The sequence below is a fragment of the Enhydra lutris genome, unplaced genomic scaffold (genome assembly GCF_002288905.1).
Source record: "Enhydra lutris kenyoni isolate GAN:26980312 unplaced genomic scaffold, ASM228890v2 scaffoldscaffold24, whole genome shotgun sequence".
Classification (NCBI taxonomy): Eukaryota; Metazoa; Chordata; class Mammalia; order Carnivora; family Mustelidae; genus Enhydra; species Enhydra lutris.
This window is the reverse complement of record NW_019154108.1, coordinates 3,877,582-3,896,402: the sequence shown is the minus strand read 5'-3', so window position 1 is coordinate 3,896,402 and position 18,821 is coordinate 3,877,582. Positions and strand designations below refer to the sequence as shown.

Here is an 18,821-nt window from a genome sequence, read left to right as displayed (position 1 = left end):
CTCAGGTTCAGTTTCTCCCAGGCCCCGTGGCTACTAAGTGACAGAGCAGAATTTGAACCCAGGAATGTCTAGTTTCAAAGACTTTCTTCCAAAACATCATGAGGCAAATAATTGGTCGATACTCCACAATCTCATTCTTAACTTGAGCCCAATTAGAAGAAAGAGTTTAAGGCTGCTTCATCTGTGGTAAAAATGAGAGTGTAATGTTTTGGGGTTTAGTTTTTGTTTTTGTTTTTTTTAAATGCCTATGCCAGGAATTTGACAGTATCTTTACACTTCCATAAAGTGAAGATATAGTATCTAGTTTTAAAAGATTCAACTTTAAAGCCATGTACAATAGCAATGGATGTCATTTGGGTTTTGTTTTATTTTTTAAAAAAATACAAAAAATTGTAATTGAGTAGGCTTATCTACAAATACATCAAAATCGGATGTTTAATATTCACCCACCTTTTAGAAGCACCAACCACATTTACTGGAGATATTACCACACAAGTTATAGAGAAAGGCTTATTATGCCTTGTAACAACATAGCATAAAGGGACAGAGATGAAGATCATTAATGATTTTAATTATTTTAAGGCCCGTTAAAATTAGAGAAATACCAAAGCACCCACAGTGTTAAGGGTTTATTATTACAGCATTTTAGAGTTTACTAGTTCATACCTTTCAGTCACAGCAAGTTATTAGCAGTGAAGGGATGAACCCTCTTAAGGGGATTTTTATTTCAATGATACAGTGTTATGGACAAGACAACCTAAGTTTAAAAAAATTAGTAGAAAGCGCTAGTTGAGTTAATCAGTTAAAGACAAACTGTGCCCTTGGGAAGCTAAATGAAAAAGCAACAGTAAAGCTTACAGAACTTAGCTCGTACAATTTGCCTTGAAGGCGGAAGATTGGTTCCCTGAAATAGCAAAGAATTATATGCTTTAGTTCAGAAAAAAAGTTTTTAAAATAAAGTCTGTTATTACCTCTTCTCCTTTCAAAACAATGGAAAAACTTCTAGAGCAGAGGTTTCAATTTGTTCAATAATTGTACCTCTGAATTAAAAAAAAACTATAAAATCATCATTGTTTTGAGTTGAAAAGAAATAACAATGCAAATATTCATTATCACATAAAACATAAAAGAAACAGCAAACTGTCAGAGTTAATGCAATCTCTGCTGAGCGCTATTAGTCAGAGACAGCTGGTCAGCCCCAAACACAAAAACTTAAAAGATCAGATCTTCGTAGGAATTAACATCTTCATTAGCCAACAGGAATTTGGTGCGGCAGAGAGTAAATCCAACAACTGCCTTCTTTATGAGCTGTCCCTTCACTGTTACCAAGCTGTGCAAACGTGTGAACTAGTCAGCAGCGACAGAAGCTCATGCAACGACTCACCATGTTTTAACCTTGAACCAACTCACAGATTCCATGTTAAATCAAATTTAGGGGTAACATAAGCAAGCAAAGTAGGACACAAGGAGTCAATTTTGAAAAGCAGAGCAAATAGCAGAAAAGTTATTTAAAATAAATCGATAAAGTTAAATGCATAAAATAGCAAAAAAAAAAAAAAAAATGCAATGCACTCCAAAAACCTTACAAGCAAAAACAAAATAAAAAGCTGCATTTTTTTGCAAAATCTGCACATGATTAATTTGCATTAAAAAAATCAGTCAAGCAACTGAGTTCAAATTCTTTGGGGCATGCATGCACTGATTATTTTAAAAATGCCTACCTGATTTCCAATTGTGTTTTTCTTGTGAACCTGACTGCTTCTCTGCTGAGCACTGAGAAAAGGAAAGGAGACCGGCACTGAAGAAACTCATGAGACTTTTTTGGGAACAAGTAACACATATTAAACTATATACAGGCTTTCAAAATGCATCAAAACCTGAGACAGAGCAAACACCAAAAATCCAGGCCAGTTTAATTCTGGAAGCAAAACCAACTCAGGGGAATTAGTATGAATTACCCATCCCAAACCAAAACAGGACATCACGGGGTACAAAACTGTATTGCTACACTAATCACATGAGTCTGTGCACGTGTTTGTGATGTCCTAATAGATATACAGAATGGTTGCACTGAAAATAACAGTTAACACTTTCTGAGTATATGCTCGAAGTGGTGTTTGATAGGTACCAGCGATTTTGATTTAAATTTATACTTTCACTCCATGAGATAGTCACTACTATTCTTCTCATTTTACAGGCAGATAGAATGAGTCACTCAGCTAATAAGTGGTGGTACCAAGCACTCTGATTTCAGATCCCAAATTCTTTGTTCTATTAACCAATCTCATTGCTTTGAATTCTACTACATTCCAACAATTCCTAGAGTGATCCCCAGCCTGGACCTATTTCCCCACCCCCAGATTCAAATGTTTTGACAACTCATCCTCTCCACTTGGATGTCTAATGGACATCTCAAACTTAAAATGCCAACACTGAACTTCTGATCTCCTCCCTAAAACCTGCTCCACCACAGTTTTCCCCTCCTCGATTAGGGGTCATTCCATATTTCTAAGCGCTTAAGCCAAAATCCTTGATTCCTCTTTCTCTCACACACTCTACAACCAATCATGAGTAAATGCTATTGACTTTACTTTTTAAGATGTATTTAAAATTTGGGGTGCCTGGGGGCTCTGTCAGTTAAGCGTCCAACTCTTGGTTTTGGCTCAGGTCATGATCTTGGGGTGGTGAGATCGAGCCCCACACCAGGCTCTATGCTCAGCAGGGAATCTGCTGGAGATTCTCTCTCTCTCTCTCTCAAACAAATAAATCTTTAAAATAAAATAAAATAAAATGTATTTAAAATTCAACATCTTCGGGAGCCTGACTGGCTCAGTCAGTGGAGCATGCAACTCTTGATCTCAGGATTATAGTTTCAAGCTGCATGTTAGGTATAGAAATTCCTTAAAGATAAAACCTTTTTTAAAAATACATTAATTTAATTAAATAAAATCCAACATCTTTTTACCACCCCCTATGGCTACCACATTGGCCCAAGCCATGGTTATCTCTTATTCATATTGTTATCACTTACTCTGGTCTCTGCTTCCACACTTGTCCCCCTAACATCAATTCTCAACACAGAGGCCAAAATGATCCTTTTATAAAGGGGATTCTTGCCATTCTGCTGCTCAAAACACTCTGTACTACTATGCAATACCATTCTATTCAGCGTAGAAGTCCTTACAATGGTCCACAGGCCCTACTCTGCTGACCCCCAACCTCTGCCTCTTTGAATCATCTACTGTCGCCACCTTGTTCATTGGAGAGGTCCAGCCACAATGACTCCTTTCTTTTTTTTCAAACCTACCAAGCACGATCCCACCTCAAAGCCTTTATGCTGCTACCTGTTCCCTCTGCCTAGAATACTCATCCCCCAAACAACCACATGGCTCTCAACATCACCTTCTTCAAGCCTTTATTCAAATTTATCTTTTCAGTGAGACCCACCATGATGACCCTACTGAAAATTACATCCGTCCCTCCCCCTTCACTCTTATACTCTTGATACTATTCTATTTTTCTCTGTGGCACTTTATACCTTCAAACATACTATATAGTTTACTGATTTTGTGTATATCTATTTTCTCTCTTCTTCCATTAGAACATAAGCTCCTTATGAGCAGTGGCTTTTGTCTGTTCCAGTGCCTAGAACTACTCAGCACATAGTTGGCTTCAACAAGTTCCTGTTGAATAGAAAGTCCAATGAGACTGATACATTTTAACACGAGCACAGAGGGAGTAAGAGCCAGATACAACCCCAACAATTGAGCTCTGGAGCCCAGATATTATGTGCTGTGTTACTCTATCTCTAAAAAGAACAAAGGCTTTCTTTCCGTGAATCCATGAGTAAACACCTATTGATACAAGAAAATACAAGTCACTGTGGCGATTCTGAAAAGCCATATTGAACCCGCTCACTAGTTGTTTAATAGTTTATAGAAGCTGTTTTAGAAATTGACAAAAAAAAGTCTAAAATAGAGAAAACATAGATTAAAGTCATCAGTCAACCATTTAAAGTAATGGGATAGTGTGATTCAGTAGCACATCACAAATCACACATTTAGAACAGCTGTTCCAAATAGCAATCTTTTGTAATCTACTGTGATGTATTTAAGTTACTTCTCTTCATTCAATCTCAGGAAGAAACACACACTACATTCAAATGAGGCTGGGGAAGGTATGAGTGGTAAAAGGACACACAGTATTTGATTAGTAAAGATTTTGTGTATTTTGTTTTTGTTTTTCAATTTCAGGGTTTGAGCTTCTTCTTTCCTGTTTGTTATTTTTCTAGTTTTTAGCTGAATGCTTGCTTCCCTCATCACTATGATATTCATCTCTCTCCAACCATTCCTCTACATAAGCCAAATCTACATTATTCAGGTTTTTGTGGTGAGGCTGTAAATGAGATCATGTTTACAACAGGCTGTGCCCAGGGGTCTGATGCGCCCACACTGCCCTCTGGCTGCCCACCAGGCCGTGAACCACGGAGTGTATCTAAAATATTTCTCCTCTGGGGCTTCATATCTTAGCCATCATTTCTTTCTCCAGGCCATGTGGGTTCCCCCTCCTCAGGGAAGAACTGGGACCAGCAACCATTGTACTGCGATCATGCCTCCTTCATGGCTATGGTCATCCTGTCCAAGCACCGTAACTGTTGTTCAGGGTTTTCTTAAGGGGAAATGTTTCAAAATAAGGCACTTACTAGTAGTGATAATTTCAAACTATGCTAGACCCACAGGTGTTTAAAGCAGGCAAACTACTGGGGACCCTTGAATTATGTGTATATCCTCTTAAAATCACATAAGAGAAAAATAGCAGAACATAGAGCAAAAGACAGAGATCGCTGATGACTCCTACACTACCTTAAGCAAAGAATATAGACCATAGAGACCTCAGTGCCTTATCTATAAAGTTTGAGTGTGTGTGTGTGTGTGTGTGTGCGTGTGTGTGTATGTGTGTGTGTCTGTGCGTAGACAGAGAGACAGAGACAAGGGGTGGGCAACTAGACTAGCTATTTCTTAGGTTCCTTTTAGATCCAAGATTCCTTAAGATGCAAAGTTATTCTCAGAAGCTTATGACCTACCCTATGTAGAGAGACTTTCCACTGACAGAATCTTTACCTACTAAATTATCATATTTAGGATTTACCATAGTCTAAGAATGTGCAGAAGGAAAAAGATTTATTTTATAACCCAATATCAAATATTAGTGTTAAAACAAACACTATTGGGCACCTGGGTGGCACAGTCAGTTGAGTGTCCAACTCTTGGTTTTGGCTCAGGTCATGATCTCAGGGTTGTGAGAGCCCAGTGTTGGGCTCCGGACTCAGCACAGAGTTGGCTTCAGATTCTCTCTCTCCCTCACCCTCTCCCCTTCCACTCATGCACTCTCTCACAAATAAATAATAAATCTTTTTAAAAAATGCAAATATTAAATTAACTTTACTTTTGACCAAAAGAATAATCTTTTTATAGCAACTGGCCCCATAAAGACAGGATACTTATTATTTTTATTTATTATTTTATTTTTAATTTATTATTTTATTTATTTATTATTTTTATTTATTTTATTTATTTTTTATTTATTTTTATTCATTTATTTGACAGAGAGAGACACAGCAAGAGAGGGAACACAAGCAGGGGGAGTGGGAGAGGGAGAAGCAGACTTCCTGTCGAGCAAGGAGCCAAATGCAGGACTCAATCCCAGGACCCAGGGATCATGACCTGAGTCGAAGGCAGCCACCCAATGACTGAGCCACCCAGGCGCCCAAGACAAGGATACTTATTAAAGATATATTTAGATACTTGAAGTTACCACATCAGAAACATAATAAAAAAATAAACTTCTAGTTAGAAAACATTCTTTATCAAAATTCTTCTATAGGCAATGATGATTAAACTAAAAATAGTTTAAAATATTCATTTAACAATGGGAGGACTTCTAGGAAGATAACAGAGTAGGCGGATCCTAAGCTCACTTGGTCCAATGAACATACCTAGATAATAGCCACATCAGTGCAAACAAAGCAGAAAATGACCCAAAGACTAGCAGAATAGACCTTCCAGAGTTACTCATAGAGATGAGGTCAGAGGAGCCAAGGCGGAAGGGAAGTAAACTGTTGGTGAGATCAAACACAAATGGGAGGGATATCACAAGCATGGAAGAGACCTCATACCAGGCACCCCAGGCACAGGGGACCTGCACTAGGAATACAAGTCCCCATAACATTTGGCTTTGAAAACCCATGGAGCTTAATTTTATGAGTTTTTTTTACAACCAGTGGGGCTTAACTCTGGTACCTTAAAAACTGGCAGGCTCAACTCTGGGAGATGTGGAGAGGGACAAGAAACTGGGTCTCTGCCCTTCACAAGACAGTAGAGCCACAATCCCACCTAGATATAGCACAGAAGCAGCAGTTTGAAAAGCACATGGGATATATGAGAAGGAGATTTATTTACTAATTTCAGAATGCATGCTAGAGGGGAAAAGATCATTCAGAGAATTCTCCAAGAACAAAAGAGCTGGCAAGTGCCATTCCTCCCCATGTACCCACCCCTACTCCAAGCCTAGATAGCCAGATACCTGTGGGAAGCAGCTTCAATACCCTCTACCTATCTTGTTTACACTGTGTATCCCACCCTGACACTCTCCTGGGGATTCACTCCATCCAACCTGCCCCACTCTTCAGGAGTCCCGTCAAAATGGCTCCTATTGTATCTCACCCTGCAAGCAGCCCCAATAGGGACTGACACCACTCCAAAGTCACTTCTGCCCTGATGAGAGGGTGAAAACAACTACACACACCAATTCCACTGCATCCCCAGCAGCCAGGCCTTATAACTGGCAATGCAGAGAGAGTGCCTGCTGATCAGTGCATTTGCAGCCCCAGCAGACAGTATGGGGCCAGGTATCTTGGTCTCACTGCCAGCCCCACCCACCAACAAACACCTCCTGAGAGGCAGCACAGGGAGAGAGCCCTGCAGTTTGGGGTCACTTTGTAGTCCTGACAAATAAGCTGAGGGCAGACCTCTAGTCTGACTGCTCCATTACCCAACTACAAGCCCACAGGGGCCCCTGGCTGGCCCCTTAATAGCACAGGGACGAAATCCTGCCCACAATAGGTAAAGTGAGCCATTGCAGCTGGCTGGACTAAAGGCAAAGAAGGCTTAGCCACAATAGTAGGGTACATGAAAACCACACATGAGACGTCCCTGAAGTGCCTGGTTCTGGTGAGCAGAGGACCTTGTGCTACAAGGGCACCCCAGGACCTCTTTCTCATAAAAGTACTACTTTCAAGATCCAGGAGACATAACTGCTTTTTTTAATATATAGAAACAAACACAGTTAGAGAAAATGAGGAGACAGAGAAATATGTCACAAATTAAAGAATAGGACAAAACCACAGCAACAGAGTTAAATGAAACAAAGACAAGAATATGCCTGATTTAAAAAAAAAAAAATCAAAGTAATGCTCATAAAGATACTTACTGGACTTGAGAAAAGAATAGAGGATCTCAGTGAGACCTTCAACAAAAAGATAGAAAATATAAAAAAGAACCAATCAGAGATGAAGAACTCAATAAATGAAATTAAAAAATACACTAGGGGAATCAATAGTAGATTTGAGGAAACAGAAGAATGGATTTGCAAGCTGGAAGACAGAGCACTGGAAAGCAACCACATTGAACAGCAAGAAGAAAAAATTAATTTAAAAAATGAGAATAGATTAAGGGAACTCAGCATCATCATCAAGCATAATAACTTCTGCATTATAGACATCCCAGAAGGAAAAGAAAAGGGGACAAAAAATTTATTTGTGGAATAATAGCTGAAAACTTCCCTAATCTGTGGAAGGAAATGGTTATCTGATTCCAGGAGGCACAGAGAACTCCCAACAAAATCAACCCAAGAAGGCCCATACACATAGTATTACACATAGTAATTAAAATGGCCAAAAGTAGTGATAAAGAGGGAAATTTAAAAGCAGTAAGAGAAAAGAAAACAGTAACATACAAGGGAAACCCCATAAATCTATGAACTGATTTATCAGCAGAAACTTTGCAGGCCAGAAGAAAGTGGCATGATATATGCAAAGTGCGGAAAGGAAAAACCCTGCAATCAAACATTCTCTACTCAGCAAGGCTATCATTCAGGGCAGAAGAAGAGATAAAGAATTTCCCAGAAAACAAAAGTTAAAAGAGTTCATCACAGCTAAACCAGCCTTATAAGAAACACTAAAGGGAATCCTTTCAATGGAAAGAAAAGAAATAAGAAAACTGTGAAAGGATAAAATTTCACAATTAAATACGAACATATTAAAAGTATTACATTGATCACTTATAAAACCAGTATGGAGGTTAAAACACAAAGGCAATAAAATCAGTTAAATCTATAAAAATCAGTCAAGAGATTCACAAAATAAGAGGATGTAAAGTATGATATCATATACATGAAACATGGGAGGGGAAGAAAAATTTAAGGCTTTCAGAATGGGTTCAAACTTATGTGACCATCAGCTTAATATAGACTGCTATATCATAAGATGTTCTTTATAAGCCTAAGGGTAACCACAAATAGACCTGTAATAGATATGCAAAAAATAAGGAGGAAGCAATGCAAGCATATCAGTAAAGAGAGACATAAAAGCATAAGGGAAGAGAGCAAGAGAAGGAACAGGGCAGAAATATAAAAACAACCATAAAACAAGTAACAAAATGGCAATAAGTGCATACCAATCAATAATTACATTGAATGTAAATGGACTAAATGCTCCAATCAAAAGAAACTGGGTGACTGATGGATAAAAAAAAAAAAGGCAAGACCCACCTATGGGCTACCTACAAGAAATTCACTTCAGACCTAAAGATACATGCAATTGAAAGTGAAGGGATAGAAAAAGCATTTACCATACAAATATAAGCAAAAAGAAGGCTAAGGTGGCAACAATATAGACTTTAAAAGAAAGACTGTAATAAGAGACAAAGAAGGACACTATGTACTGATAAAGGCAATAATCCAACAAGAGGATATAACCGTGGTAAATATTTGTAGGCCTGATATAGGAACAACTAAATACATTAAGCAATAATTAACAGACATAAAGGAAGAAACTGACAGTAACACAAAAAAAGTAATGAACTTTAATACCCCACTAACATCAATGGATAGATTTTCCATGGAGGCTAAATAACATGCTACTAAACAATGAATGGGTCAACCAAGAAATCAGAGAGGAAATAAAAAAATACATGGAGAGAAATGAAAATGAAAACACAATGATCCAAAATCTTTGGGACACACCATAATCTGTTCAGAGAGGAATGATTACAGCAATACAGGCCTACTATAAGAAGCAAGAAAATTTTCAAATAAGCAACCTAACCTTATACTCATAGGAGCTAGAAAAAGGAAAAAACAGAGCCCAAAGCCAGTAGAAGGAAGAAAATAATCAAAATTAGAGCAAAAACAAATGAAATGTAGACCAAAAAAACCCCCAAAAACCAAAAAACAAAAACAAAAAAACCCACCAATAAAACAGATTAATGAAACCAGAAGGTGGTTCTTGGAAAAAAAACCAACAAAATTCTTTATCTTTGGCCAGACTCATCAAGAAAAAGAGAGAGGTCTCAAATAAATAAAATCAGAAATGAAGGAGGAGAAATAATAACGCACAATACAGAAATAGCAAGGATTATAAGAGAATATTATGAAAAATTATATGCCAACAAATAGGACAACCTACAAGAAATGGATAAATTCCTTGAAACATATAACCTTCCAAAATGGAATCAGGAAGAAACAAAATTAGAATGGACCCATTACCAGCAGTGAAATGGAATCAGTTAAAAAAAAAAAATCTCCAAACAAGCAACACCTATTCAAGCTGTCCAAGACCAACAGCTTCATAGGTGAATTCTACCAAACATTTAAAATAGAGTTAATGCCTATTTTTCTTAAAATATTCCAAATAATAGAAGAGGAAGGAAAGCATCCAAATTCATTCTGAGGCTAGCATTACCCTGATACTAAAACCAGATAAAGATACTACAAAAAAGGAAAACCACAGGCCTATATCTCTGATGAAGACAGATACAGAAATCCTCAACAAAACCTTAGTAAAACAAACCTAACAAAACATTAAAAGACCATTCTTTTAATGATCAAGTGGAATTCTTTTTGTGATCAAGTGGAATTTATTCCAGGGATGCATGAGTAGTTTAATATTCGCACATCAGTCAACACGGTACATCACATCGATAAGAGAAAAGAGACAAACCATAGAGTCACCTCATTAGATGCAGAAAAAGCATGTGACAAACCACAATACCCATTCGTGACAAAAACTCTCAACACAGTAGGCTTAGAAGGAACAAACCCCAACATAATAAAGGTCTTATATGAAAAACACGTAGCTAACATAGTGGTGAAAAAACAAGAGCTTTTCCTCTAAGAACAGGAACAAAATCAAGACGTCCACTCTCAACACTTTTGTTCAGCATAGTATTGGAAGTTCTAGCCTCACCAATGAGACAAGAAAAGGCAATAAAAGTAAATCTATATAGAGAGAGATTGGTAAGGAAGAAGTAAAACTCACTATTTGCAGATGACACGATACTTTATATAGAAAACCTGAAATAATCCTCCAAAAAACTACTAGAATACATGAATTCAATAGTCTCAGGATACAAAAGTAGTATGTGGAAATCTGTTGCATTTCTATATGCTAATAATGAAATAGCAAAAAGAGAAATTAAGAAAACAAGCCCATTTACAATTGCTCCAAAAAGAATAAAACACTGGGGCAGCTGGGTGGCTCAGTCGGTTAAGTTTCTGACTCTTGATTTCAGCTCAGGTCATGATCTCAGGGTGGCGTGGAGCCTGCCTAAGATTCTTTCTCTTCCTCTGCTCCCCGCCCCCGCCAAAAAAAATTAAAAAATGAAATTAAATACCTAAGAATAAATTTAACCAAGGTGGTGTTCATGCATTGGAAGAACAATACTGTCAAAATGTTCATACCACCCAAAGCAATATACAGATTTCATTCAATCGCTATCAAAATACCAACAGCATTTTTCACAGAACTAGAACAAATGACACTAACATTTGTATGAAATCACAAAGACCCCAAATAGCCAAAGCAATCTTCAGAAAGAAAAACAAAGCTGGAGACATCACAATCCTAGGTTTTAAGATATACTACAAAGCTGTAGCAATCAAAACAGTATGGTACCGGCACAAAAACAGAACATACATCAATGGAACAGAAAAGAGAGCCCAGAAATAAACCCATGCTTTTATGGTCAATTAATCTATAACAAAGGAGGAAAGAACATACAATGGGAAAAAGATAGTCTCTTCAATAAATGGCATTGGGAAAACTGGAGGCTACATATAAAATAATGAAACTGTACCACTTTTTGACAACATACACAAAAATAAACTCAAAATGGTTTAAAGACCTAAATGTGAGACCCGAAACCATAAAATTCCTATTTAAAAAATGCAGTAATTTCTTTGATATTTAAAGTTAAAGTACTGGGACTATGCACAGCAAAGGCAACCATTAACAAAATGAAAAGAAAAACTAGTGAATGGGAGGAGATATTGTAAATGGTTCATATGCAAAATATGTAAAGAATTTATATAACTCAATACCTGAAAACCAAATAATCCAATTTAACAATGGACAGAAGTCCTGATTAGACGTTTCTCCAAAGAAGACATCCAGACGGCCAACAGACACCTGAGAAGATGCTCAACATCACTCATCATCAAGTCAGTGCAAATCAAAACCACAATGGGACATCACCCCACACCTCTCAGAATGGCTAAAATCAGAAACAGAAGAAATAACAAGTGATGGCAAAGATGAAGAGAAAAGGGAAACCTCAGAACCATTGGTAGGAATGCAAGCTGGTACAGCCACTGAGGAAAACAGTATGGAGGTTCCTCAAAAAATTTAAAAGAGAATTACCATATGATCCAGTAATTCCACAAAAGGGTATTTACCCAATAAAAATGAAAACACAATTTGAAAAGACATATGCACTTTTACGTTTATTTCAGCATTATCTAAAATAGCCAAGATATGCAAGCAACCCACCTGTCCATAGACAGATGAATGTATAATAAAGATGTAATATATAATATATGTATTATATTGTATGATAATATATTATATTATATATATTATTATAGTATAGTATTTTACATATACACATACTAGGAGTTATTGCTTCACCATTAAAAAGAATGAAATTTTGCCATTTGCAACAACACAGATGGACCTAGAAGGTTATTACACTAGCTGAAGTAAGTCAGTCAGAGAAAGACAATACCATATGGTTTCACTCTTACACGGAATTTAAGAAACAAAACAAATGAACAAAGATAAAAGAGACAAACAATAAAAAACATTCTTAAATAAAGAGAACCAACTGGTGGTTGCCAGAGGGTAGGTTGGTGGGGGATGGGTGAAACAGATAAAGGGGGTAAAGAGTACACATATTTTGATGAGCACTGAAAAATGTATAGAATTGTGGAATCATTATACTGTATACCTGAAATGAATAGAACACTGTATGCTAATTATACCTGAATTTTAAAAAAATTAATTTAATTTAATTTAAAAATATAAATAAGTAAAAATTAAGATGTATTCACAGAAACCATGTAAGGACTTGTAAGTTAATTTGAGCCTTTGGACATATTTTTGGCAATAGGTATTTAGTTGGTTATATCTGCAATATTGAAAATATACCTATATATAATGCTTTAATTTGATATAAATCAAAAATTTTAGGGGACCAGTTATCTGCAAGGCACTCTGTAGAAGATATAAACACAAATAAGTGGAGTCCTTGTAATCAGAAGCCTCCGACTTACCTGCTGAGGGTCGTGAAATACACAAAACACAAATAATACAGAGCAACAAACTTCCTAAGAAGTGTGAAGATGTAACAGAAAGCTAAAAACTAAAGTGCTTCTGTTCCAAATGTAGGATATAATTACCTTATATCTTCTTTTGTGTGTGTGTTTGTTGTTAATTGTATAAATTCCTACTACACACAAGCCACTGTGGAAGCACTAACACACATAAAACCAAATTAGGTTTATTTAGTTTAATTTTCTGAGACCTAACGATTTTAAAAGTATATAAGAGGCTTAAATTTTTATAAAAAGAACACAATGGAATTCATTCAAAGAAAAAAACATATTATCTTTTAGCTCGTTATTTTTTGCATACTCGTATCTATCCTTATCCATGTGCACATATAATAAAAGATTCAAATAACAAAAGAGTGTGTCAAGGGGGTATGTGACCATTTTCCAAATAAGCCCTATGCATAGTAACTGGTCCAAATGTTCAGAGAAAAAAGATTATTTTGGTCTGGTATGATCTAAGATTTTCACAGAAAACCTGAAAAGAGGTTAAACTTTAACAAAGGAAGACAAGCAACTGCTTTCCAAGAGAATGGAGTGGTATTAGCAAATCCAGAAGGCAGAAAAATGAGGTATGTAGGGAAGTTGTGGAAAGTAAAACTATTATGACAAAATTATATAATCATAGACTCGGGTTTGTCAAATGACTTTAAAAGCCATCTAGTACAATCGCTATATGTTGAAGCCAATTATGATGGATTTGGCCACTATATTAGAGGCAACAAAAAGTATTCAAAGTTTCTGAGCCAGCAAATGGCATAATCAAAGCAGTGTTTTAGTAAAATTACCTCCCTGGAATGGGTAGTATTGACTCTGAAGCAGGGAAGACAAGAAACAGTCAGCCTAGACCCCCTCCCTCTGACTGCGGAGTCCTGCCCAGCCTTCAAAGTCAATCGAGTCCCATTTCTGGATTATGCCTTCTTAGAAACCTCTAGTTATCTCTCTTTCCCATGAACTCTCAAAGCTCTTTGTCTGTGCCTGTATTATATAACCAGGACTTTGTCATAAGCTGATCTCTAACTCCCTTCCAACTACGTCTACCCCTGGATGGCTGATGGTGTGTTGCATTAATCTGGGTATCTTTAGTCTCTGACCACTGGTATTATCTAGCACAGCGTGAATAAGAGTTTCTTAAGAAATATTTATGAGGGGCACCTGGGTGGCTCAGTGGGTTAAGGCCTCTGCTTTCGGATCAGGTCATGATCTCAGGGTCCTGGGATCGAGCCCCAAATCGGGCTCTCTGCTCAGCGGGGAGCCTGCTTCCCCCTCTCTCTCTGCCTGCCTCTCTGCCTACTTGTGATCTCTGTCTGTCAAATAAATAAATAAAATCTTTAAAAAAAAAAGAAATATTTATGAAATTATATTTTGATACCAAGGTTATTTTTAACTAGATTATTAATGTTTATCTGCAATAGGAAGTTTAAGTAATTTGAAGAAGTCTGCAGTAGACAGGTGCTGCAGGAAGAGAATGGTCTATGAGGGATCCAAAAGTGGTCAGTCTGGCTAGATGACAGGGCTGGGGTGGGACAGACAGCAATAGCGACAACAGAATAGCTGAAAAGGTAGGCAGAAGATGGAGTCTACAGGACCTTGGAAACCATACTAACAAGTTTAGACTTTACTCTGAAAGTAATAGGGAACCCAGGACAGAATGAAAACGAACATGACAAGAGGCAGGGAGACTACTGTAGTAACCCAGGCAAGAAAAGACTAACTTTAGTAGTAGTAATGATGACAGGAAGAAATAGACAAGTTCAAAAAATAATCAGAATCAAATGGTCTTGATAAAGATGGAGGGAAGCAAAGATGAGGGAAGAAGGAAGAGAGAATGATGCTTGGGTTTCTGGTTTGAGCAACTGGGAGAGGGAACAATGGAGAGGAGTAAATTCTAAGATGACACGAGTTTAATTTAGGAATATTTGGTTGCGGCTTCTGTAGGATATACAAGTAAAGATGCCTAGTATGTGCTGGAATATGGTACACAGTCCAGGAAAAAGTTCTGAAATGGGGGTCTAGATTGAGAGTCATCAGGTAAAGGTGGTAACTGCAACCACTGCAGCAGGGGAAGGTATTGGTCAGGGATAGTGCAGTAAGCGAGAAAAGAAGAGGATCTATGGGAGAATCATGATTAAAAAGAACAGTTGTTAAGTCATGATCAGAGGATAAAGAGCTCCAAAATAACACTGAGAAGGTGCGGCTAGACCAGAAAGAGGAGAACCAGGAGACAGTGGAGGGGTGCTGAAGCAAAGGAACAGATCTCAACAAGAAATGGTTATGGTGTAAAATGAAGACTCAGAATTGTCTGTTGGATTAACCGTTCTGTCTCATTAGAGTAGTGTGGAAGACACAAGACTGCAGTGGACCGGACGCCTGGGTGGCTTGGTCGCTTAAGCGACTGCCTTCGCTCAGGTCATGATCCCAGAGTCCTCGGACCGAGTCCCACATCGGGCTCCCTGCTCCACAGGGAGTCTGCTTCTTCCTCTGTCCCTCCTCCCACTCGTTCTCTCAATCTCTCTCTCAAATAATAAATAAAATCTTTGAAAGGAAAAAGGCTGCAGTGGGCTGAAAAGTGAAAGACAAATGAGAAAGTAAAAAGGGAAGTCTAAGTCTAAGGTTGACTCTAAGTCAACCCATAAGGGGCTCAAGTGAACCAAGAAAATGGGAGTCCCTCAAAGACACATATTCCATGGCAAATGTTAAGGTGTGCCTCTCCGTCCACCACCATGTTTAGTTAGTAGAGGAGACAGGGAATTAAATGAAACTTTGGTAGTGACCATGATAGAGAAAATAATAGCAAAATGGCAACATACACTCTAAGGCAGTATAAGGAAAAGGCCCATCCTTCCTACTTTGGTGACAGAACATTTAGAGAGTTGACTCCACATTCCTAAGCCTTGGAATTGGCTTAGCAGCACCTAACAAACTTATCTCCTTTTTCTCTCCTAGTAGCTACCACTGTAGGTCACCACCAAGCTGTCAGTGAAGTATGGCTCACCAGTGAAGGTCTCAGAGAAATCAGCTGGACTCACCATACTCTAGAACTATGCGGCCCAGTACAGTTGCTGGTGGCCAGATGTGGCTATTTCAATCAAAAAATTTAATTAATTAAAATTTAATTTAACTTTCATTTCTTTTGTTGTACTAGCCACATTTAAGCTACCCAATAGGTGTGTGTGTCTAGAAGCTATTGTACTGGACCGCACAGACTACAAAATACTCCCATCCCTTCACAAAGTTCTACTGGGCAGCTGTGCTCTGGAGTTAAGAAGCTCCGTCGGAATGTTCTTTTATATTAACCCAAGGGGATTCTGAGCACCGGCCGAGAGTCCCAAGAGTGAGGCTCACCACAGGCCAGCTTGGCTCCATCCAGTCAGACTGAAGCCAAAAGGGGAAGAAAACTACATGATGTCAATTCCCCCTGCAAGATCTTTAGTGAAGTCACAGTTTAAATATTGTGCAAGAAAACCCTCCAGAACTTGGGGGCCTATCAAAGAAGCATGACTCACCTCCTAAGATCCATTTTAAGGATGAAGATAATGTTCAATATAACAGATTTGAGAATGAAAGAGAAAAGTAGAAGTCTGCTTATTTTTAAAATGGTGCTTAAAACATTAGAATTCATAACTTATTGGAATAGATGATACTAATGATGCCTTATTGTTCAACCCTTTATTTCTACCCGCTAATAGTCCCAGTAAGCAACCAAGGATTTAGTTCCTGAATCTGCATATAAGTCAAAAGGATAATCTTGTTATAATACCTAAAATTTGATTCCACAGGAGAGAACATTCTCATGTAAGAATAGGAACTAGAAACACTATTATAATAGAATATAATAGGAGGGGAGGCGGGGTAGAGGTTGGGTAAGCCTGGTGGTAGATATTAAGGAGGGCACGTATTGCATGGAGCACTGGGTGTGGCGCATAAACAATGAATCTTGGAACACTGAAAAAATAAAATAAAATAAAATAAATAAAAAATTTAAAAATGCAAAAGATACACACAATAAAAAATAATAGAATAGAATATGTATTGGGGGAAAAAAAAGAAGGATGCAAAGGGAAAAACCAACATTAGTCTAGAATTTCGTTCCAAGGTTCCCATATACCTTTCATAAAACGGCAACAAAGGCATTCCAGAGGATCAGGAAAGAGATACAATGAATATTAAAACCAATAGAATTTTCATGGTAGTCATATAACAAGAACTGAAATCTGCACACTGTATCATTTCAACAATGAGAAAACAGGTATTGAGACCAACCCAGCAGATTGAAAAAGGGATGTTGGTCTGCTGCTCATGGCACAGAGATATTACTCCAATGGTCTATATCTGGGGCCCATTTTTCTCTTAAACCACTGGACTACGTAAGCCGTAGACAGAAGGCAAATTGTGCCCATGGAACAAATAAAGAAGAGCACAAGAATGTGAAAGTCACTTCCCAAGGCATTCAGCTAACTAGCCTGCCTCTCTATTCAAATCCAGCAGGATTACAGGGAAGGAGGGAAGTGAATAAAAGAATAATTGGGCTAGCTTTTGTTTTCTTGCATAACAAAAACCAGTATTGTGTAAAAAATATAGAATGTAGGTGTTTTTTAAACAGAGAAGAATGATAAAATCCTTAAGTCATGAGGAAAGTTGACATTTTCTTCTGAAATACTAGACTTTTAGATTCAGAAACTATATTATAGTTGAAAGATCAAGCTTTCAGAAATCAGGAAATTCCAAAGCAAGCCTACAGCAGTGCTTTCTTGGACACGCTACACGTGGTACATATTTTATGGTCCATGTTTAACGAATAGCTGGGAGATGAAAAAAAATTTCCACACATTCATCATGGTGGAATATGGTCTACAGCAGGAAGAGGACAAGTCTGAGATGTCCTGAACCCTACTCTGAGAATTAATATTCTGTTAATCTAATTTTAGCAATTTGTTTTCTTTTTTTTTTAAATTTTTAGAACAAAAGTCATCCTGGTTGAAAAAAATAGATGTGTGTGTAAAATACTATGTCCATCACCATCCTATAAATATGAGAAGTGGTCCCCCTCTTTTGGCGACTCTCTAAAAATCTCATGAAATAAATGCTTATTTTTCTCAAGTCCAGACCTTAATTTTCTATCTTTGGAACTTAAAAATACTTACATAATTGTCTTCAAATATGGCTTGACTTTTCTTCTTTGATGGAAACAGCATTCCTGCCAACTTTAAAATTTATAGCTACAACCATATTTTTTTAATTTTAAAAGCACAAAAAAATACCCCTTAAATGATTTTGAAATGAACATTTCTTCATATTTATAATTGTCCCATGTCACACTGAAATGCACTCCAACTCAGCATACAAAGGGAAAGAACATTCACCTCTGAGTCTCATTTAGAGACAATGTCAGCAACTAAAAAGAATATTCCAGTGGCAATCATACTCCAGTCATCATAAATTTCATAACAAAGTAAAATGGTGCACTAGTAATCAAATTTGTGTGTGTGTGTGTGTGTGTGTGTGTGTGTGTGTGTGTCGCTTTCTCACTTTTACGGTCTACACGACAGTTTGCAAAAACACTTTCCCATAACTTCATTAATGTGATCTTCCAACACTCCTGAAAGGTACACAAGACAGGGATCCATTATTCCATTTGCTAGAGCAGTAAACTGAGATACAGAAAGGCTAACTGACTTGCCAAAACCCAAAGCTCACCAGTGACAAACCATGGAAAAAATACCCAGACTGCTGACTCCCAGGCCAGTCCTTTAAAAGAAAGTCAGGATGTGCAGTTTAAAATCGATGAAAACTGCATAGTTGCTAGGTTTCTAAAGCAGTTTGAACAATGCTTCCTTGTTCTCCCCCAACATCATAAAGGTTCGTAGTCTTATCTCACT

At 37.5% G+C, this 18,821-nt stretch overlaps 1 protein-coding gene across 3 annotated transcripts in view; it reads right to left on the bottom strand.

Annotated features, from left to right (window-relative positions):
• The window catches only part of LOC111150646 (dynamin 3), a 527,967-nt gene that overhangs the window by 275,122 nt on the left and 234,024 nt on the right, over positions 1–18,821 (bottom strand). For 2 of the 3 annotated variants that reach the window (XM_022508132.1, XM_022508130.1), the window contains exon 13: positions 1,722–1,773. In XM_022508132.1, the coding sequence (XP_022363840.1) occupies positions 1,722–1,773 (52 nt within the window). Of the gene's footprint in view, positions 1–874; positions 905–1,721; positions 1,774–18,821 lie in introns of all 3 variants that reach the window. The other variant, XM_022508131.1, reaches the window with a different exon arrangement.